At 54.0% G+C, this 15,523-nt stretch overlaps 2 protein-coding genes across 2 annotated transcripts; one reads left to right on the top strand and one right to left on the bottom strand.

Annotated features, from left to right (window-relative positions):
• Window positions 1-2,196: 2,196 nt before the first annotated feature.
• LOC129022919 (putative POM121-like protein 1) lies at window positions 2,197-5,228 on the top strand. The gene has a single exon (XM_054469263.2). It carries the CDS (start codon window positions 2,772-2,774, stop codon window positions 4,608-4,610), a length of 1,839 nt encoding a protein of 612 aa, XP_054325238.1. The 5' UTR covers window positions 2,197-2,771; the 3' UTR covers window positions 4,611-5,228.
• A 7,556-nt stretch (window positions 5,229-12,784) lies between these two features.
• Window positions 12,785-14,555, bottom strand: LOC134739267 (breakpoint cluster region protein-like). The gene is made up of 3 exons (XM_063662858.1): window positions 14,267-14,555; window positions 13,270-13,404; window positions 12,785-12,921 (listed from the first exon to the last, which is right to left on the bottom strand). Exons 1-3 carry the CDS (start codon window positions 14,553-14,555, stop codon window positions 12,812-12,814), a joined length of 534 nt encoding a protein of 177 aa, XP_063518928.1. The 3' UTR covers window positions 12,785-12,811.
• Between the last annotated feature and the right edge of the window lie 968 nt (window positions 14,556-15,523).

Here is a 15,523-nt window from a genome sequence, read left to right as displayed (position 1 = left end):
AGCTAATTTTTGTTTTGTTTTGTTTTGAGACGGAGTTCCACTCTTGTTGCCCAGCTTGGAGTACAATGGCACAATCTCAGCTCAGCACAACTTCCAACTCCTGGGTTCAAGCAATTCTCCTGCCTCAGCCTCCTGAGTGGCTGGGATTACAGGCATGAGCCACTAGGCCAGGCTAATTTTGTATTTTTAGTAGAGATGGGGTTTCTCCATGTTGGTCACGCTGGTCTCGAACTCCCGACCTCAGGTGATCTGCCTGCCTCAGCCTCCCAAAGTGCTGGGATTACAGAGGTGAGCCACCACGCCTGGCCATTTTTGTATTTTTAGTAGAGACGGAGTTTCTACTAAACTCCGTCTTGACGTTAGGAGTCCGAGGCCAGCCTGTGCAAGATGGCGAAACCCCGTCTGTATTAAAAACACAAAAATTAGCCAGACCTGGTGGCTCATGCCTGTAATCCCAGCTACTAAGGAGGCTGAAGCAGGAGAATCGCTTGAACCCAGGAGGTGGAGGTTGCAGTGAGCTGAGATCGTGCCATTGCACTCCAGCCTGGGGGAGAAGAGGAAAACTGTCTCAAAAAAAGAAAAAAAGATGAAAAACTTGGAAAAATATGGAAGAAACCAAATGGATTTCTAGTTCCTAAGCAAATTGAAGACACGTCATAAAAGTGCATTAAATTAATAACCCTCTTTTTTAAAATTTGTTTTAAGACAGAGTCTCGCTCTGTTGCCCAGTCTGGAGTGCAGTGGTGCCATCTCGGCCCACCACAACCGCCGCCTCCTGGGTTCAAGTGATTCTCCTGCCTCGGCCACACGAGTAGCTGGGACTACAGGCGCGAGCCACCATATCTGGCTAATTTTTGTATTTTTAGTAGAGACAGGATTTCACTATGTTGGCCAGGCTGGTTTCCAGCTCCTGATCTCGTGATTCGCCTGCCCCAACCTCCCAAAGTGCTGGGATGCGTGAGCCCCCACGCCTGGCCACTACTTTTCCTTTTCTTCGTGTGTGTGTGGTTTTTTTTGGTGTGTGTATGTGTGAGATGGAGTTTCGCTCTTGTTGCCCAGGCTAGAGTGCAATGGTGCGATCTCAGTTCACTACAACCCCTGCCTCAGCAGGAGAGCAGGAATCTTCAGTGATCCACTGGCGGATCTGCAGCCATTGTGGGCTCCTGGTCTTCCCATGACTTTTGTGTGGGTGCCTCTCCTTCCAGTACCTATCCCGCGAGCATCCCCCAGCCTCCCGCCATTGCCAGCAGGTGCTGTGATCGCGCCATTGCACTCCAGCCTGGGGGACAAGAGCGAAACTCCATCTCAAAATTAAAAGAAAGGATGAAAATTTTGGAAACATATGGAAGAAACCAAATGGATTTCTAGCTCAACTAAATCGTAATTATTCAGTGTCTATTTTTTGCAAGAAACCATATATTTCATGTCCACAATCAGGGCCACAGTCCCAGCTCTGTTGTGGGTGTTTCCTAAGCAAATTGAAGAACACGGGCATAAAAGTGCATTAAATTAATAAACCTTTTCTCTCTGCCTCTCTCTCTCTTTCTCTCTCTTTTTGAGATGGAGATTTGCACTGTTACCCCAGCTGGAGTGCAGTGGCGAGATCTCGGGTCACTGCAAGCTTCGCCTCCCAAGTTCACGCCATTCTCCTGCCTCAGCCTCCGGAGTAGCTGGGACTACAGGCGCCCGCCACCATGCCTGGCTAACTTTTTGTAGTTTTAGTAGAGATGGGGTTTTGCTATGTTGGCCAGGCTGGTCTCCAACTCCTAATCTCCTGATCCGTCCGCCCTGACCTCCCAAAGTGCTAGGATTATAGGCATAAGCCACCACGCCCGGCCTCTTTTTTTTCTTTTTCTTTTTTTTTATTTTGAGACGGAGTTTTGGTCTTCTTGCCCCGGCTGGAGTGCAATGGTGCGATCTCAGCTCACTGCAATCTCCACCTCTGCAGGAGAGCAGGAATCTTCAGTGATCCACGGGCAGATCTGCAGCCATTGTGGGCACCTGTTCTTCCCACGACCTTTGTGCCCGGGTCTCAGCACATGCTGAGATCGCGCCATTGCACTCCAGCCTGGGGGACAAGAGCGAAACTCCATCTCAACGGAACCTTTAAGGTCGTTCCGTCACTGGGGCCATTATGAGCTCACGCACCCACTCCCTCAGGTTTAGAAGGCGCGTTGCCCGGCAACAGAAGGAACTGCTGGCTTAGACTTTGGCCGAGTTGGCAGCTCCACGAGGACGCTCAGAGTCCAGCTCTCCAGCGTTCAAGCATCTGACGGTACCCCACTCCTCCCAGGAGCGGTTACCTGGGCACTCTGTGCCCCTCATTCCTGTCAGGGCCCAGGCTGAGGACCTGCTAGTAGGGCTCAGTTGCCTGGAGTCCGTTCAGCCCATCCCCCAGTTCACTTTGCTTGTGGGATCTCCCCGTTGCTCCTGCCCCTGGACTGAGTGGCAGGCCATCCTACAAGCACCCGGACACTTGGCATCAGTGGTGTCAAGACAACTCTAAGAAGGTTTTCTGTGATCCTGCAAGACCTGTGTTCCTTCCTGGTGATTCTGCCTTCAATTTGATTGCACAGGTACCACAGCAAGCCAGTGCTGTGTGTGCCGAATTCCAGGGCATCCTCTAGATCAGCCACTACACTGAGCACAAGGACTCTCTGTGGGACCCAGGAGCAGGTAGTCACCCCTTTGGGGCCCACAACACCCGGCTCTCCCCAGACTTGTGGCCAGGGAACATAGTATTGAGGGCCCTCAAGGAGAGCGGGGTAGGGATGCCTGAGCAGGACAAGGACCCTAGAGTCCAAGAGAATCCTGATGATCAGAGAAGGGTCCCCGAGGTCACCGGGGATGCACGGTCTGCATTTCGGCCCCTGCGGGACAACGGAGGCCTCTCTCCCTTTGTGTCCAGGCCCAGGACTCTGCAGAGAGACCTCCATGCCCAGAGGTCAGAAGTCAGATATAACCATAGATCCCAGACCTCCTGGACGAGCTCGTGCCCCGAACAAAATGCCATCTCGAGCTCCCACAGCTCTACTGGAGGCCTCCCGGGGATAAAGCAGAGGAGGGGACCAGCCTCATCCCACTGTCAGCTCACCCTCAGTTCCTCAAAGACAGTGAGTGAGGACGGACCTCAGGCTGTCTCTTCAGGTCACACCCAGTGTGAAAAGACGGCAGATATAGCACCAGGGCAGACACTGGCCCTCAGGAATGGCTCCCCCAGATCCCAGGCCTCTAGGCCCCGTAAACGCAAGCTTCCCCTGCCGCCACGCAGGCAAGGGGATCCTCTGATGCTGCCACCTCCCTTAGAGCTGGGGTTCCGGGTCACTGCCAAAGACCTGGACCTGGAGAAGGAGGCGGCATTCCAGCGCATCAACAGTGAACTGCGGGCTGAGGCCAAGGCCATCTCGGACTGTAGACCCTCACGGCCTTCCCACACTTTGTCCTCACTTGCAACAGGGGCTTCTGGTGTGCCCGCTCTCTGTAAAGCACCCAGTATGGATGCACAGCAGGAGAGACACAAGTCCCAAGACTACCTGGGCCCAGTGGCCCCCCTAGCTTCTGCTGCAGAGGTCCCCTCTACAGCTCCTGTGTCTGGGAAGAAGCACAGACCACCAGGCCCCCTGTTCTCCTCAGATCCCCTTCCTGCCACCTCTTCCCACTCCCGGGACTCAGCCCAGGTCACCTCGCTGATTCCTGCCCTCTTCCCAGCTGCAAGCATGGATGCGGGCATCAGAAGAACAAGGCCTGGCACTTCTACTCCTGCAGCTGCCTCAGCAGCCCCTCCCCCCTCCACATTGAACCCCACGTCAGAGTCACTACTGAATGGAGTGGATGGAGGCCCTTCACATTTCTGGGCCGCAGCCACAGCTGCAGCAGGTGCCCAGAGATCAGAAGTCAGATATAACCAGAGATCCCAGACCTCCTGGATGAGCTCATGCACCAAGCGAAATGCTATCTCAAGTTCCTACAGCTCTACGGGAGGTTTCCCATGGCTAAAGCGGAGGAGGGGGCCAGCGTCATCCCACTGCCACCTGACCCTCAGTTCCTCAAAGACAGTGAGTGAGGACGGACCTCAGGCTGTCTCTTCGGGTCACACCCAGTGTGAAAAGATGGCAGATATAGAACCAGGGCAGACACTCACCCCCAGGAATGGCTCCCCCAGATCCCAGGCCGATAGGCCCCGTAGACGCAAGTTTCCCCTGCTGCCACGCAAGCGAGGGGGGCCTTTGATGCTGCCACCTCCTTTGGAGCTGGGGTTCCGGGTCACTGCCGAAGACCTGGACCTTGAGAAAGAGGCAGCATTCCAGCGCATCAACAGTGAACTGCGGGCTGAGGCCAAGGACATCTCGGACTGTACACCCTCAGGGCCTTCCCACACTTTGTCCTCACTTGCAACAGGGGCTTCTGGTGTGCCTGCTCTCTCTAAAGCACCCAGTATGGATTCACAGCAGGAGAGACACAAGTCCCAAGACCACCTGGGCCCAGTGGTCCCCCTGGCTTCTGCTGCAGGGGCCCCCTCTACAGCTCCCGTGTTTGGCACGGAGCACAGACCACCAAGCCCCCTCACGTTCTCCTCCTCAGATCCCCCTCCTACCACCTTTTTCTACTAATGGTACTTCTGGTACTCAGCCCAGGTCATGTGGCAGATTCCTGCCCCCTTCCCAGCTGCAAGCATGGATGGATGCATGAGAAGCCCACAGCCTGGCACTTCTGGAGCCATTTCTAGCCCTACAGCCACACCCACGGTAATTCGGAGTAGAGTCGGATCCATGTCTGCATTCCGTCAGAAGAAAATCTTTTAAGAGAAAGGACCAAAGGAAATAGGGCTTGAGGGGGCCTGAACACCCAGGGGGCCCCCCAGGAAGAGCACTTCCATGGTGACTGTGGGACCTGGCCCGGGGAGCAACTCTGTTGGGTGGCACTTCTGTCTTTACTTTCCATCACATCCCTGGGGGACCATTTAAACCGATGCCTGCAATTGCAAGTCGGGGATCCAGTGCCACTGCAAACAAGGCAGGCTTCACGTGCAAGTCTGGGCCGGCCTCTGACCCTAGCAACTCCACTTCCCGCATGGGCACAGCAAGGAGGAACCTGGCTTCTAAAGCTCCCTCATGTGCTGTCAGGAGTTCTGCTGGACACAAGTCCAATGCGCCATCCTCCAGCTCATCCTTCTCCACGTCGGGCTTTTGAGCCCATCATAAATTCCTAGAGTGAGGTCCAGAAGGGTTGTGTCTATGTTTCCTTCCAATATTTTTGTAGTTTTGTATCTTAACATTCACATTTCCGTCTTGAATCTATCTCGAGGTGATTTTTCTATATGCTGAGAGATAAGGGTCCAGTTTCATTCTTCTGCATGTGGCTATCCAACCCTCCCAGTACCATTCATTGAAGAGGGTGTCCTTTCCCCAGTGTGTGTTTCTGTCGGCTCTGTCAAAGACCAATTGGCTGTGAATATGTGTCTGTCTTTCTGGGTTATCTCATCTGTCCCATTGATCTAAGTGTCTAGTTTTATGCTAGGATTATACTATTTTGGTTACTATGCACTTGTGAAAAATTTTGTAGTCTAATTTGCAGTGAAATGGGATGCCTTTAGTTTTGTTGTTTTTGCTGAGCATGACTTTGGGTCTTTGAGTTCTTTTTTGGTTCTTTTTTTATGAATTTTAGGACTTTCCAGTTCTGTGAGTGATGACATTGGTATTTTGGTAGGGGTTGTATTGAATCTCTAGACTGCTTCGGGCAGTATGGTCATTTTAATGCTATGAATTCCTTCCACGAGCATGAAATGATTGTCCATTTCTTTCTGTCCTCTTAAACATTTTCATCAGTGTTTTGTAGTTTTCCTTGTAGAAATCTTTCACCTCCTTGGTAAAATTTCTTCTGTGGCATACATCTTTCCATGTTGTTGCTATTGTAAATGGGATTGCCTTCTTCATTTCTTTCCCAACCAGACCATTATTGGTATATAGAAATGCTGCTGATTTTTTTTGTTGTTGTTTTTGATTCTGTATCCTGCAAATGACTGTATTAATTTATTTATCAAGTCTAGGGGTTTTTTGGTGGAGCCTTGACATGTTTCTAGATCCAAGATCACATCTTCATCAGACAAGGATAATTTGATGTCCTCTTTTCCAGTGTGAATGCCTTTTATTGTTTTCTCTTGCCTGATTGTGTGATGTCGAATAGGAGTGGTGAGAACGGGCATCCTCGTCTTGTTCCTGTTTACAGAGGAAATGCTTTCAACTTTCCCCTATTCTATAATAGGTTAGCTATGGCTTTGTTGTATGAGCTTTTATTATTTTCAGTAATGTTGTTTTCTTTGTTTGTGTTTTTTGAGAGAGAGTCTTGCTCTTGCCACCCAGGCTGGAGTGCAATGTTGTGATCTTGGCTCACTGCTACCTCCGCCTCCTGGGTTCAAGCGATTCTCCTGCCTCAGCCTCCTGAGTAGCTGGGATTACAGGTGCCTGCCACCACGCCCGGCTAATTTTTGTACTTTTAGTAGAGATAGGGTTTCACCATGTTGGCCAGGCTGGTCTCGAACCCCTGACATCAAGTGACCCACCCACCTCAGCTTCCCAAAGTGCTGGGGTTACACGCACGAGCCACTGCACACAGCCCTGCCATTTTCAGGTATGTTTCTTCTATACCTAGTTTATTTGTTCCTTTTTTCAAGACATGGTCTCACTCTGTATTTCGTGTTGGAATACAGTGGCAAGATCATAGCTGCAGCTTTGAACTCCTGGGCTGAAGCCACTTCAGCCTTCTGAGTAGCTGAGACTACCAGTACTTGTCACCAGAGTTGGCTAGTTTTTATTTTTTGTAGAGATCTATGTTCCTCAGGTTGGCCTTGAACTGTTGATCTCAACTGGTCCTCCCAACTCAGCCTCCCAAAAGCACTGGGTTGATGACCACGAGCCACTGCCTGGCCCAGAGTCACATTTTAACATCACATCCTCACTGCTGTGCTCAAGTTTTGGCAGTGACTGAAAACGCTAAGGGAGAGTTTCTGGTCAGGCCCGGCCCCGTCTGTGCATAGGAGGGGAATGGAAAAATGGCCTGTGGATGGTTCTTTTGGAGAAATGGCCAGACAAGCACTGAGATGCCGTTTCCTGGAATACAGGGCCGTGCGATGTCCAGCCCAGCTGCCAGGTCCAGGGCCCTCGGCACCATCTAGTTTGGGAGCTTATTCAGAAGTGGCCTCATTTGCCCAAAGCAGCTGGTTTCCCTTCCAATCTGGCCCCATTTGAGAGATGCAACTGGGCCCTGTCTTCCAGGAAACCATTTCAGTGCGTGCCTGTCTTTGTCCCCGCGCTGGCTGGCCTCTCTGAACTGTGAGAACTTGGGTTATGTGAGGCTCTGCCTGTCAGCTGAGCATCATGAAGCAGCTCTCTTCTGTTCCAGTGAGGCCAACCAGGCTCCAACACCCCTGCCCCGGGTCTGCACAACGGCACTCCAGCTTGGGTGACAAAGTGACACCCTGTCTCTAAAAGAAAAAAAAAATCGGCCTGCGAGCATGGGTTTGATTTTCAAACAGGACCCGGAGGGTAGGGACAGAAAGTGCTGTCACCCTTAGGTGCTGAACACTCAGAAATGGGCCAGCGGCAGCCCTTTCCTCACCTGCAGACACCAGATTGGGCAGAACAGCACGTGGCACTGGCAGCTCTTGCAGTGAGGGCAGAACCCAGCATGAACCCTTCTGCCTGTGGGAGGGGCTGCTGAGGCCTGCAGAGGCCAGGATGGAGGCTCGTCCCCTTGTCCAGCCCTTGTTGTGTTCTCCACCAGGTCCCCAGCCCACCAGTGCAGGGCGCCCCTGAGCCTGCTGCTGCCATGGGCCCTGTCTCTACCCAGGACGTCCCCACACCCTCGCAGTGTCAGGGAAATGATCATGGTGATGGTGACACTCCGCAGGCAGGGCTGCTGAGAGAAGCTGAGAAGGGTCACACTGCAGGCAAGGGCCCGTGTGACAAGCCCCTCTCACCCCGAGAGAGCTGACCAGGCAGTTCACGAGCAGAGCCACATCCCGGAAGTCCGAGAAAGGTCCTGGCTGGGCTCAGCCACCTCACTGGCCACGGGCAGCCTTTGTCATGTGAGCCTTGCTCTCCTGGGGAAGCTCAGGCTGACGGCTGATGTGTGCATTGCCAAGGGTAACCTGTGGCCCAGTGGATACGGCTGGGTCTCCTCAAGCTGCATTCATTCAAGTAGGACCCAGGGTGCACGCCCATTTCCAGCCCAGGGCAGCTCCCCTGTAACCTGGGTGAGCTACTGAAGCCAAGGCGGGAGGCGGCTGAGAACACCCATGGCCCATGCGGAGGTGATGGAAAGGCTGGACTCAGCAGCAACACCAAATCCCGGACCAGACAGAAACCACCCAAGACTGAGGGGCTCGTGCCAGAGCGGTGGCCACAGGTAAGAACCCAGGCCCAGGCTGTGTGTGGCGGGAATCCTCCATGTCCCAGGGCTTAGCATAGCAAAGGAAGACCAGCCGGGTCACCCTGGTGGCCATCTGTCCCTGTCCCACCTGCAGAGTCAGAACAGCCTCTCCCCAGTGGGGATCATCTCTCTCTGCCAAAGCAACAGTGGTCCCTGCCCCAACCAGACTACCCAACTCAGTGGAGTTATGGATGCTGCTCCAGCATCCTAACACTGCCCAGCTGGTGCCTGCCTGTGCTCACCCACACCCCCCAGGCCGGCCTTCCCTGCAGCCTGGGCTAGGCCACCTTGGCCTGATTGAGCACTGAGGCCTCCTGGGCACTCAGCCCCATCACTGCACCTGCTGCTTCTAGCCCCACCTCACCGGTTCAGGGGTTCTTCCCAGTGGCGCTGATCATGAAATCAACATGCACGCAAGTCGTCTCAGGAAACTTTTTAATGAAAGTCTCAGCAGTTCTTTCCCCCACGGTGGTGTGTAGGTGGCTGAGCTCAGATTGCAGCTGCTAAGACACCAGCCACTTACCGAGAGAAAGCCAGGCTGCTTCAAACCCTGGGCCCGAGGCAAAAAAGCATCATTTCTGGTCGGGGAGTCTGGAAGCCATGCCTTGTGGGAGGTCACACTGACATCTAGGCCTTCGCCTGCATTGCAGAAGGAGAGCCGGGTCCCCCTCCTGGAGAACGCTGCGTTCCCCTGCCCCACACCAGCTTTGCCACCACACAGGCTTTTGAGGCAGGAGGCGGGTAAGACGTAGCTGTAGGCCCAAAGCAACCATCAGCCCTGGGACCCTGCGGGAGAGGAGCACTTTTAGAACATGGAAAAGTGTGGTCATCCCATCATTAGACAGCACATATCCTACATAAATAAAAAGTCGTATGGGGAAGGAGGTTGGGGAGGGAATAAAAAATTGGCACAGACATTGATAGACTGGTTTCCAGTTTCCAGGTAACAGATGCACATCATGAGACCAGAGGAGACCGAGACAAGGGCTGGATTTGGCTTTTCTAAGCAACATGTGTTCCTGCGCAGGGCTGAATGGTCGCTGAGACAGAGATGGAAGCCAGGGCATGGGAGCCCACCTGGCCCAGATAGGTACAGAGAGCAGAGGCTCCTGTTCTGTCCTCGCCACCCATGAGGGTGACACTGCTTGTAAATGGTGGCTGTGCTCTCCCAGCAAGAAAAAAGCACAACTAAATCCACACCACACACAGACGCAGACAGAAAGCCTTCAAGTGGCTCTGTTTTCTGCTCCCTGCCTCACCAGGTCCACAAGCAGAGAGGAGTGTCAGGTGCATGGCCCCGCTGTCATGCTCCCCAGTGAGCTGAGGGCTCAGCAGGAGCTGCCCACTGACACACAGGGGACACCCACTCCTCCCACCTTGGGAGCGGTTGCCAGACAGAGCCACACTGGGTGCTGGTGTCATCCAGGGACCCCACTCACTTCCATAAATGTGATCCTGCTTCCCTCTGGGCAGCTGCATCCTCTCCTCCTGCAGGACCATCTGGAAACTTGGCTCTCAGTTTGCTCTCCCTTCTCTCCTCTGCCTGCCCCAAGCCCCTCTTTCTAAAAAAGTGATGCAATGTTCATGGGGTTATTTCTTGAAAATACTTGGCGGCCTCCATGCTTCTGTTTTCTTTGAGCCAGGTGGTCAGGATGGTTTACAAAGAATGCCTGGGCTCCCCTGCAGGTGCCAGCAGATGGGGTAGCAAATGGTCTTGTGCCTCCACCTGCTCTGGGAGGGAGTCTCCCGTCTCTAGGCCTGGCCCCTTCCTAACCCTCCACGTATCCTGTTCTCCAGAGACTTCAGAACCCACTCCTGAGAACAGCGGAGCCAGGTGCTCAGAGGAAGACCAAATGCTGCCAGGACACGGATTGTCCAGGGATTACATTCCAGCATCTTATTACGTATCTGGATCTGTTGGGAAAAAAATTAGAAAGTATGTATAAAACTTAAAAATATTCAAGTATCAAAAGGTTATTTAGGATGAAAGTTTTAAAACAAGTCATCAGCAAGCTGCTACCACCAAGTGGAGACTTATACAAAAGCTGAGTGAGTCCACTGAGCTGAGAGGACAGAAATGAAGTCACCTGTGCTGCAGCAGGGGCAGGGACACTTGGGGCAGGGAGTGTGTGGGCAGAGAAGCCAGAGAAGTCCAGGCCTGTGGAAGCCAAACAGGAAAGCGTGGGCTGGAAGGGTGGTCAGGATCGGGGGACGAGGTCGCTCTCCCTGGAGAAGGAACCCTAAAGTGCATAGCCTGGGATTCCCTCCCTGGGGGTCCTGTCCCCCGACATTTCACGGGCCTTCTGAGCTGCCTTCCAAGGAGGACAAACACGGCAACAAAAGACCCATTTCTGCACAAAAATCCTTCTGGAAAGAAAAAGAAGAAAGCCAAGAATGGAGTCAAAAACGCTACCCAGTGCTGACTAAGCCTCTCAAACCCTGTTCTAAGTGGAGTGTGGTTTCTAAGTCAGGGAAAGGGAGGCCCCACCCACACAGGCCATGGCCCCCACAGGATGAAGCAGCAGCGTTTATTCAAGATACAACAATGAGGGAATCCGGTCACGTTCCCTTCTCCCCAGAGAGGGCGCTTCTTGACAAGCCATTCAGTAGAAATCTTTTAGACTCTATAAGTTCAGTTCATAAAAACCACTCCTTTCACCCTGTCTCCCAGGGCCAGGCCTGGACTCCGAGATGAACTGGCTTGGGGTGCCCTCAGGTGGCCACATAAAAACCCACAGTCTGAGGCCAGCCTGGGGCTTTCAGACCTGGGCGGGATCTGCCCAGGCCACCTGTCCTTCTGCTTTGGGCCGCTGTCTCTTGGCAGATGGCCTGACACTTGGGAGTGGCCCAAGGATGCCTCAGAAAATCTTGATTCCCACTCTACAGATGGCCCGATTAGCCAGAGGTTTCCAGGCTGCCTGTCCGCCTCCAGGAGATGGACTGGGACCTTTAGACATTGGTGGAGAACAGGATACTCTGTCTCTTGCTGTCCAGGGCAGGGATGGCCTCCAGCCACAGGAAGCACCTGGACCTGCCCGGGCAGAGTGGGGAAGAGGAGAGTGGCTCAGAGGGGGGCTCACAGCTGCTGGTGGGGAGGTCTTTGGGGCCCAAGCCCCCAAGTCCACCTCAGGTGCTAGAAACCCCTGCTAGTGTCATGAACCCCTTACAGTGAGATGGGGGTGGGGTGGGGTCCTGACAAGGCATGACTTGTTGGGTGGGGGGTGGTTATTTATTTTAGAGATGCCCAGGGCCTTGCTCTGTCCCCCAGGCTGGAGTACAGTGGCTCCATCATGGATCACTGCAGCCTCTAACTCCTGGGCTCAAGCAATCCTCCTGTGTCAGCCTCCCAGATACCTAGGATTACAGGTGTGTGCCACAATGCCTGACTAATTTTGCTTTGTATTTTTTTCTAGAGATGGGGTTTGCTACATTGCCCAGACTGGTCTCAAACACCTGGGTTCGGTTGTCCTGCCTCGGCCTTCCAAAGTGCTGCGATTACAGGCATGAGCCACCACACCCGAACACTTGGGGTGATTTTAAGCCCCCAGCAAGGTGCACCAGCAGGACCAGGAGGTGGCCTGTGCACCCCCTATCACTCCCATCCATGCAGACCTAGGCAAGTCCCTCTCTCTGAATCTCAGCCACCACCACATACAATGCAAGTCGGAAAATGGGCAGGACTGGGGGTGGGGCAGGCAGAGGCCACCTCTGTCAGGCTGGGGTGGCATTGGCTAGAGACTATCTTCCCATACCTGGGACATGACCTCCAAGGACCTGCTGTCAGTCATGGTGATGGCTTGGATTGGCAGGGAGCTTGCTCTCTTTCTTGGAGGGCTGGAGCAGCGTGGGGCCAAAGACAGTGGCAAGGTTGTGCAGGGACACCTCATTGACTGCCTCCTTCTCTGCCACCCTGTAGAGGACTGAAGCAGAGGGTGCTGTTTCAACGCCACCACCAGGAGAGAGGCAGAGGGGCTGTGCTGTGCTAGTGTCCTCAGGGAGGGAGTGACCTCGACCCTGGCTGTGCTGCAAGCTGACTCCAGCCTTGGTACTTCTGGATCTCAGTGGCCCAGGACAAGGGGCCAACTCTGGGCTGGTGGGGAGGTCTCCACCTTGATGTGACTGGGAGGGAAGAGGGGGGTCCAAGTGCACTGCTGGCCATGGCCAAAGCTCTGAGCTCTTTGTTAAGGCCACAGTGCAGAGGGAGGAGGGTGGCAAAGAGGAGAGGCAGGGGCAGGGGTGGCAGCGGTGCTAGTCCTTAGAAGCAGTGAGTTATTGCAGATGGGGGTCAGGGGAAAAGGTCCTTGGTGCTGGGGGTCTGGTGGGAGCAGAGGGGCACCCCACGGCCTGGAGGCCTGGAGTCCTGGGCAGCCACAAGAGAGCTGGGCTACCTTTCCAGGTGGTCTAGAAGGAAAAGGAAGGTGAGCAGGTTGGCCTCAGGCAGGGACAACAGCAGGTTGAGCATGCAGCTCTTCTTTGCAACTGGGTCTGAAAGAGCTGCAGGAGGCAGTGGGTTACTCCTCTGGGTTACAACAAGCCGGAGACCTCTCCCAAGGTGGTCACATGGAGCGCCTGGGACACGAGTCCTTGCGCAGTTTAGGCTCATCATCATCATCACACCCACAGCGCTGGCCACCAGTGAGGACCCTGTGAGGGACACCTGTGTGGGGTGTGAACCACCTGATCACCTTTTCTCTACCTCGCAGGGGTCAGCAGCAGCAGAGTACCCGACCATGCCAGAGGGGGCATAGCTCGGTTTCCCACACCTCACTTTTCACAGCCTCCAAGGGCAGCAGTGCACGTGGAGGAGACGTCTCCCATGAGGCCAAGGCCTCTAGTGCTCACCGATGCCCTCTGCGAAGTTGGGGTAGAACTCGTCAGTGAAGAGGGGCCCGGGCAGCTCACGGAAGTACAGCTTCAGCGTGCCTGCAATGGCGTTCACGTCCATCTCACTCATCATCACCGACACGTCCTTGTTATGTGGAAAGAGCACAGAAATGCAGCAGCCTCCTTGAGGATCCCGAGTGAGTCGCCCGCCATCCCTGCCTTGGCTAAAGCACGGTCCCTGCCACGCTGACCACTGTGTGGTCCCTCCCAGGCTTTGAGCAGCTCACGTGACTCCTCCCAAGAGCTGTGCATGGTTCTGTGTCTGCAGAATTGATAGGGGTGCGTGGGCATTCCCATTCCTCTCCCCTGCTTGGCCCGATGTGATGGCCAGGAGGAGGCCAGTGTGGCAGGACACAGCGCCTGTGTGGGGACTGGGTGGCTCTGCCCTGTACACAGCAACCACCCCTGCACCAGTGTCTTCCCATAGCAGGAAGGCCGGGGGAGAATCTGACTGGTTTCAGTGTTTGAACCGGTGTCTTCCTTTGGACCCAATTGGCCATTGGTGCTTACATCCTCACCACAGGCCAGGTCCATTCTGGGCCCCCAGAGGGAGCTGAAACTACCACAGGGCCCACCCAGGGGTGCTGGGCATTCTAGGGGTCCTGGTCAGGGTAGGTGGTGTGTGCTGCAAAGAAGGGTCTGCAGGCACAAAATCCTGTTGCTTTGAAGATGCTGGGAAGGACCCTCTGGGGTCTCAGTGCCCTCCCCTGGCATTTGAGGCACATCCGGGTCCTTCAAAGCCTGTGAGGGTTGGTGAGATGGAGGCGGAAAAACTGGCTTCTATAGAAGCTGTTTGTACAACTCTTGTTTTCTCTTTTTTAAAAATAATAAAACAGTAAATGAAGAAAAGACACAGAGAAGGATGTGACATGCCTGGGCCATGGAGCGCTCTGAGGTCTCATCGCGGACACCACTGCCCACACCTCCATCCCGTCCTGCGCAGGCCGACACTCACTGACGTCGAAGGCTGCCTTCAGTGCCTGGATGTCTGCGGCCACTCCGGACACGCGGTAGATGCCCACCTCCTCCATGCCTCGGCGCTCGATCTCCTCCACACACTGGCGCGTGATGTAGGGCACCTTGGACCTCTCTCTCCTGCGGGAGGAGGGAATGTTCTCAGTGTCCCAACAGCCCTGCTTGGGCCATAACACAGGAGACCTGCTCCCTATCTGCACACCCGGAGGCGGGGTGAGGACGGTGACGAAGGTACCCAGGTCTGGGGCTGCACACAGAGCCTTCTGCATGCCTGTCCTCCCTCTGCAAGCTCTGTCCTCATTGCATGTACTTTCTCAGGAACCTTTCAAGTGGCCAGAACCCCTGTGAATCACACATGATCTTTGCGGGAAGGTCAGGAGGCCTGTCTAAGTCAAGTCAGCACAGGAAGGGCATCTGACAGATTCCAGGCCTGAGGTTAGCAGCCTGTGCCCCCAGCTGGGAGATCAGACCCGGTATTGGTCCTGCCACCTACGTGCTGTGTGAGGAGAATCCCTGACCCCTGCCCTAGGCCTAGGCCTTAACAAACATCTGACGAATGAATGAAGGGTTGCCTCAGCACCAGTGCTCCAAGTCCTGTGATGCTAAGTGCTTTTCTCCTCTGAGTCTTAGCAATGGACAATTCCAGTACCACCACACAGGACACTAGAGTAAGAATACTTCAAAGTTAGTGCTGTGCTGAGGCCTTAACTTTAGTTCTGTTTTGCAACTGGATTTAGGAGCACATCAAAGCCGCTTCTCAAGCCACCCTCATTAGCAGGACTTATTTGGAGGAGCTGCTGATGGAGTCCTCGCTGCTCATGCCCAGAGCCCTCCCAGAGTGCTACGCAAGTGGCTGCCATGCAGTTGGGGGTGGGGCGTGGTGTTTAGATACAGATAGGAGTCCAGGGTATGACTGATGGAGGCCCCGGCCCACGTGACCAGCAAGGTCAGGGGCCCAGCCGGATTCCATCCTGGGGAAGCAAATGAATTCTCAGAGGAAGTGGTCTGTGTCTGCATGAACTGCTCTCAAACCAACAAACAGGCTTCTCTTGCCAACTGACCCATGACAAAGGGTTCAAGATTGTTTGAAATAAAAAAAAAAAGGGAGCAGGGAGGCAGTAGGTCCTGCAAAAGTAAATTGTTTATTTTACAATAAGAAAGTGATTACATATTTCATTTTTTTACAATGGTCAAAAATTAGAAGTGATTGTGAAGATGATGTCTACCCACCTTGCTG

This window comes from Pongo pygmaeus, chromosome 23 (assembly GCF_028885625.2).
Source record: "Pongo pygmaeus isolate AG05252 chromosome 23, NHGRI_mPonPyg2-v2.0_pri, whole genome shotgun sequence".
Taxonomy (NCBI): Eukaryota; Metazoa; Chordata; class Mammalia; order Primates; family Hominidae; genus Pongo; species Pongo pygmaeus.
This window is presented reverse-complemented; position numbering and strand designations above follow the sequence as displayed.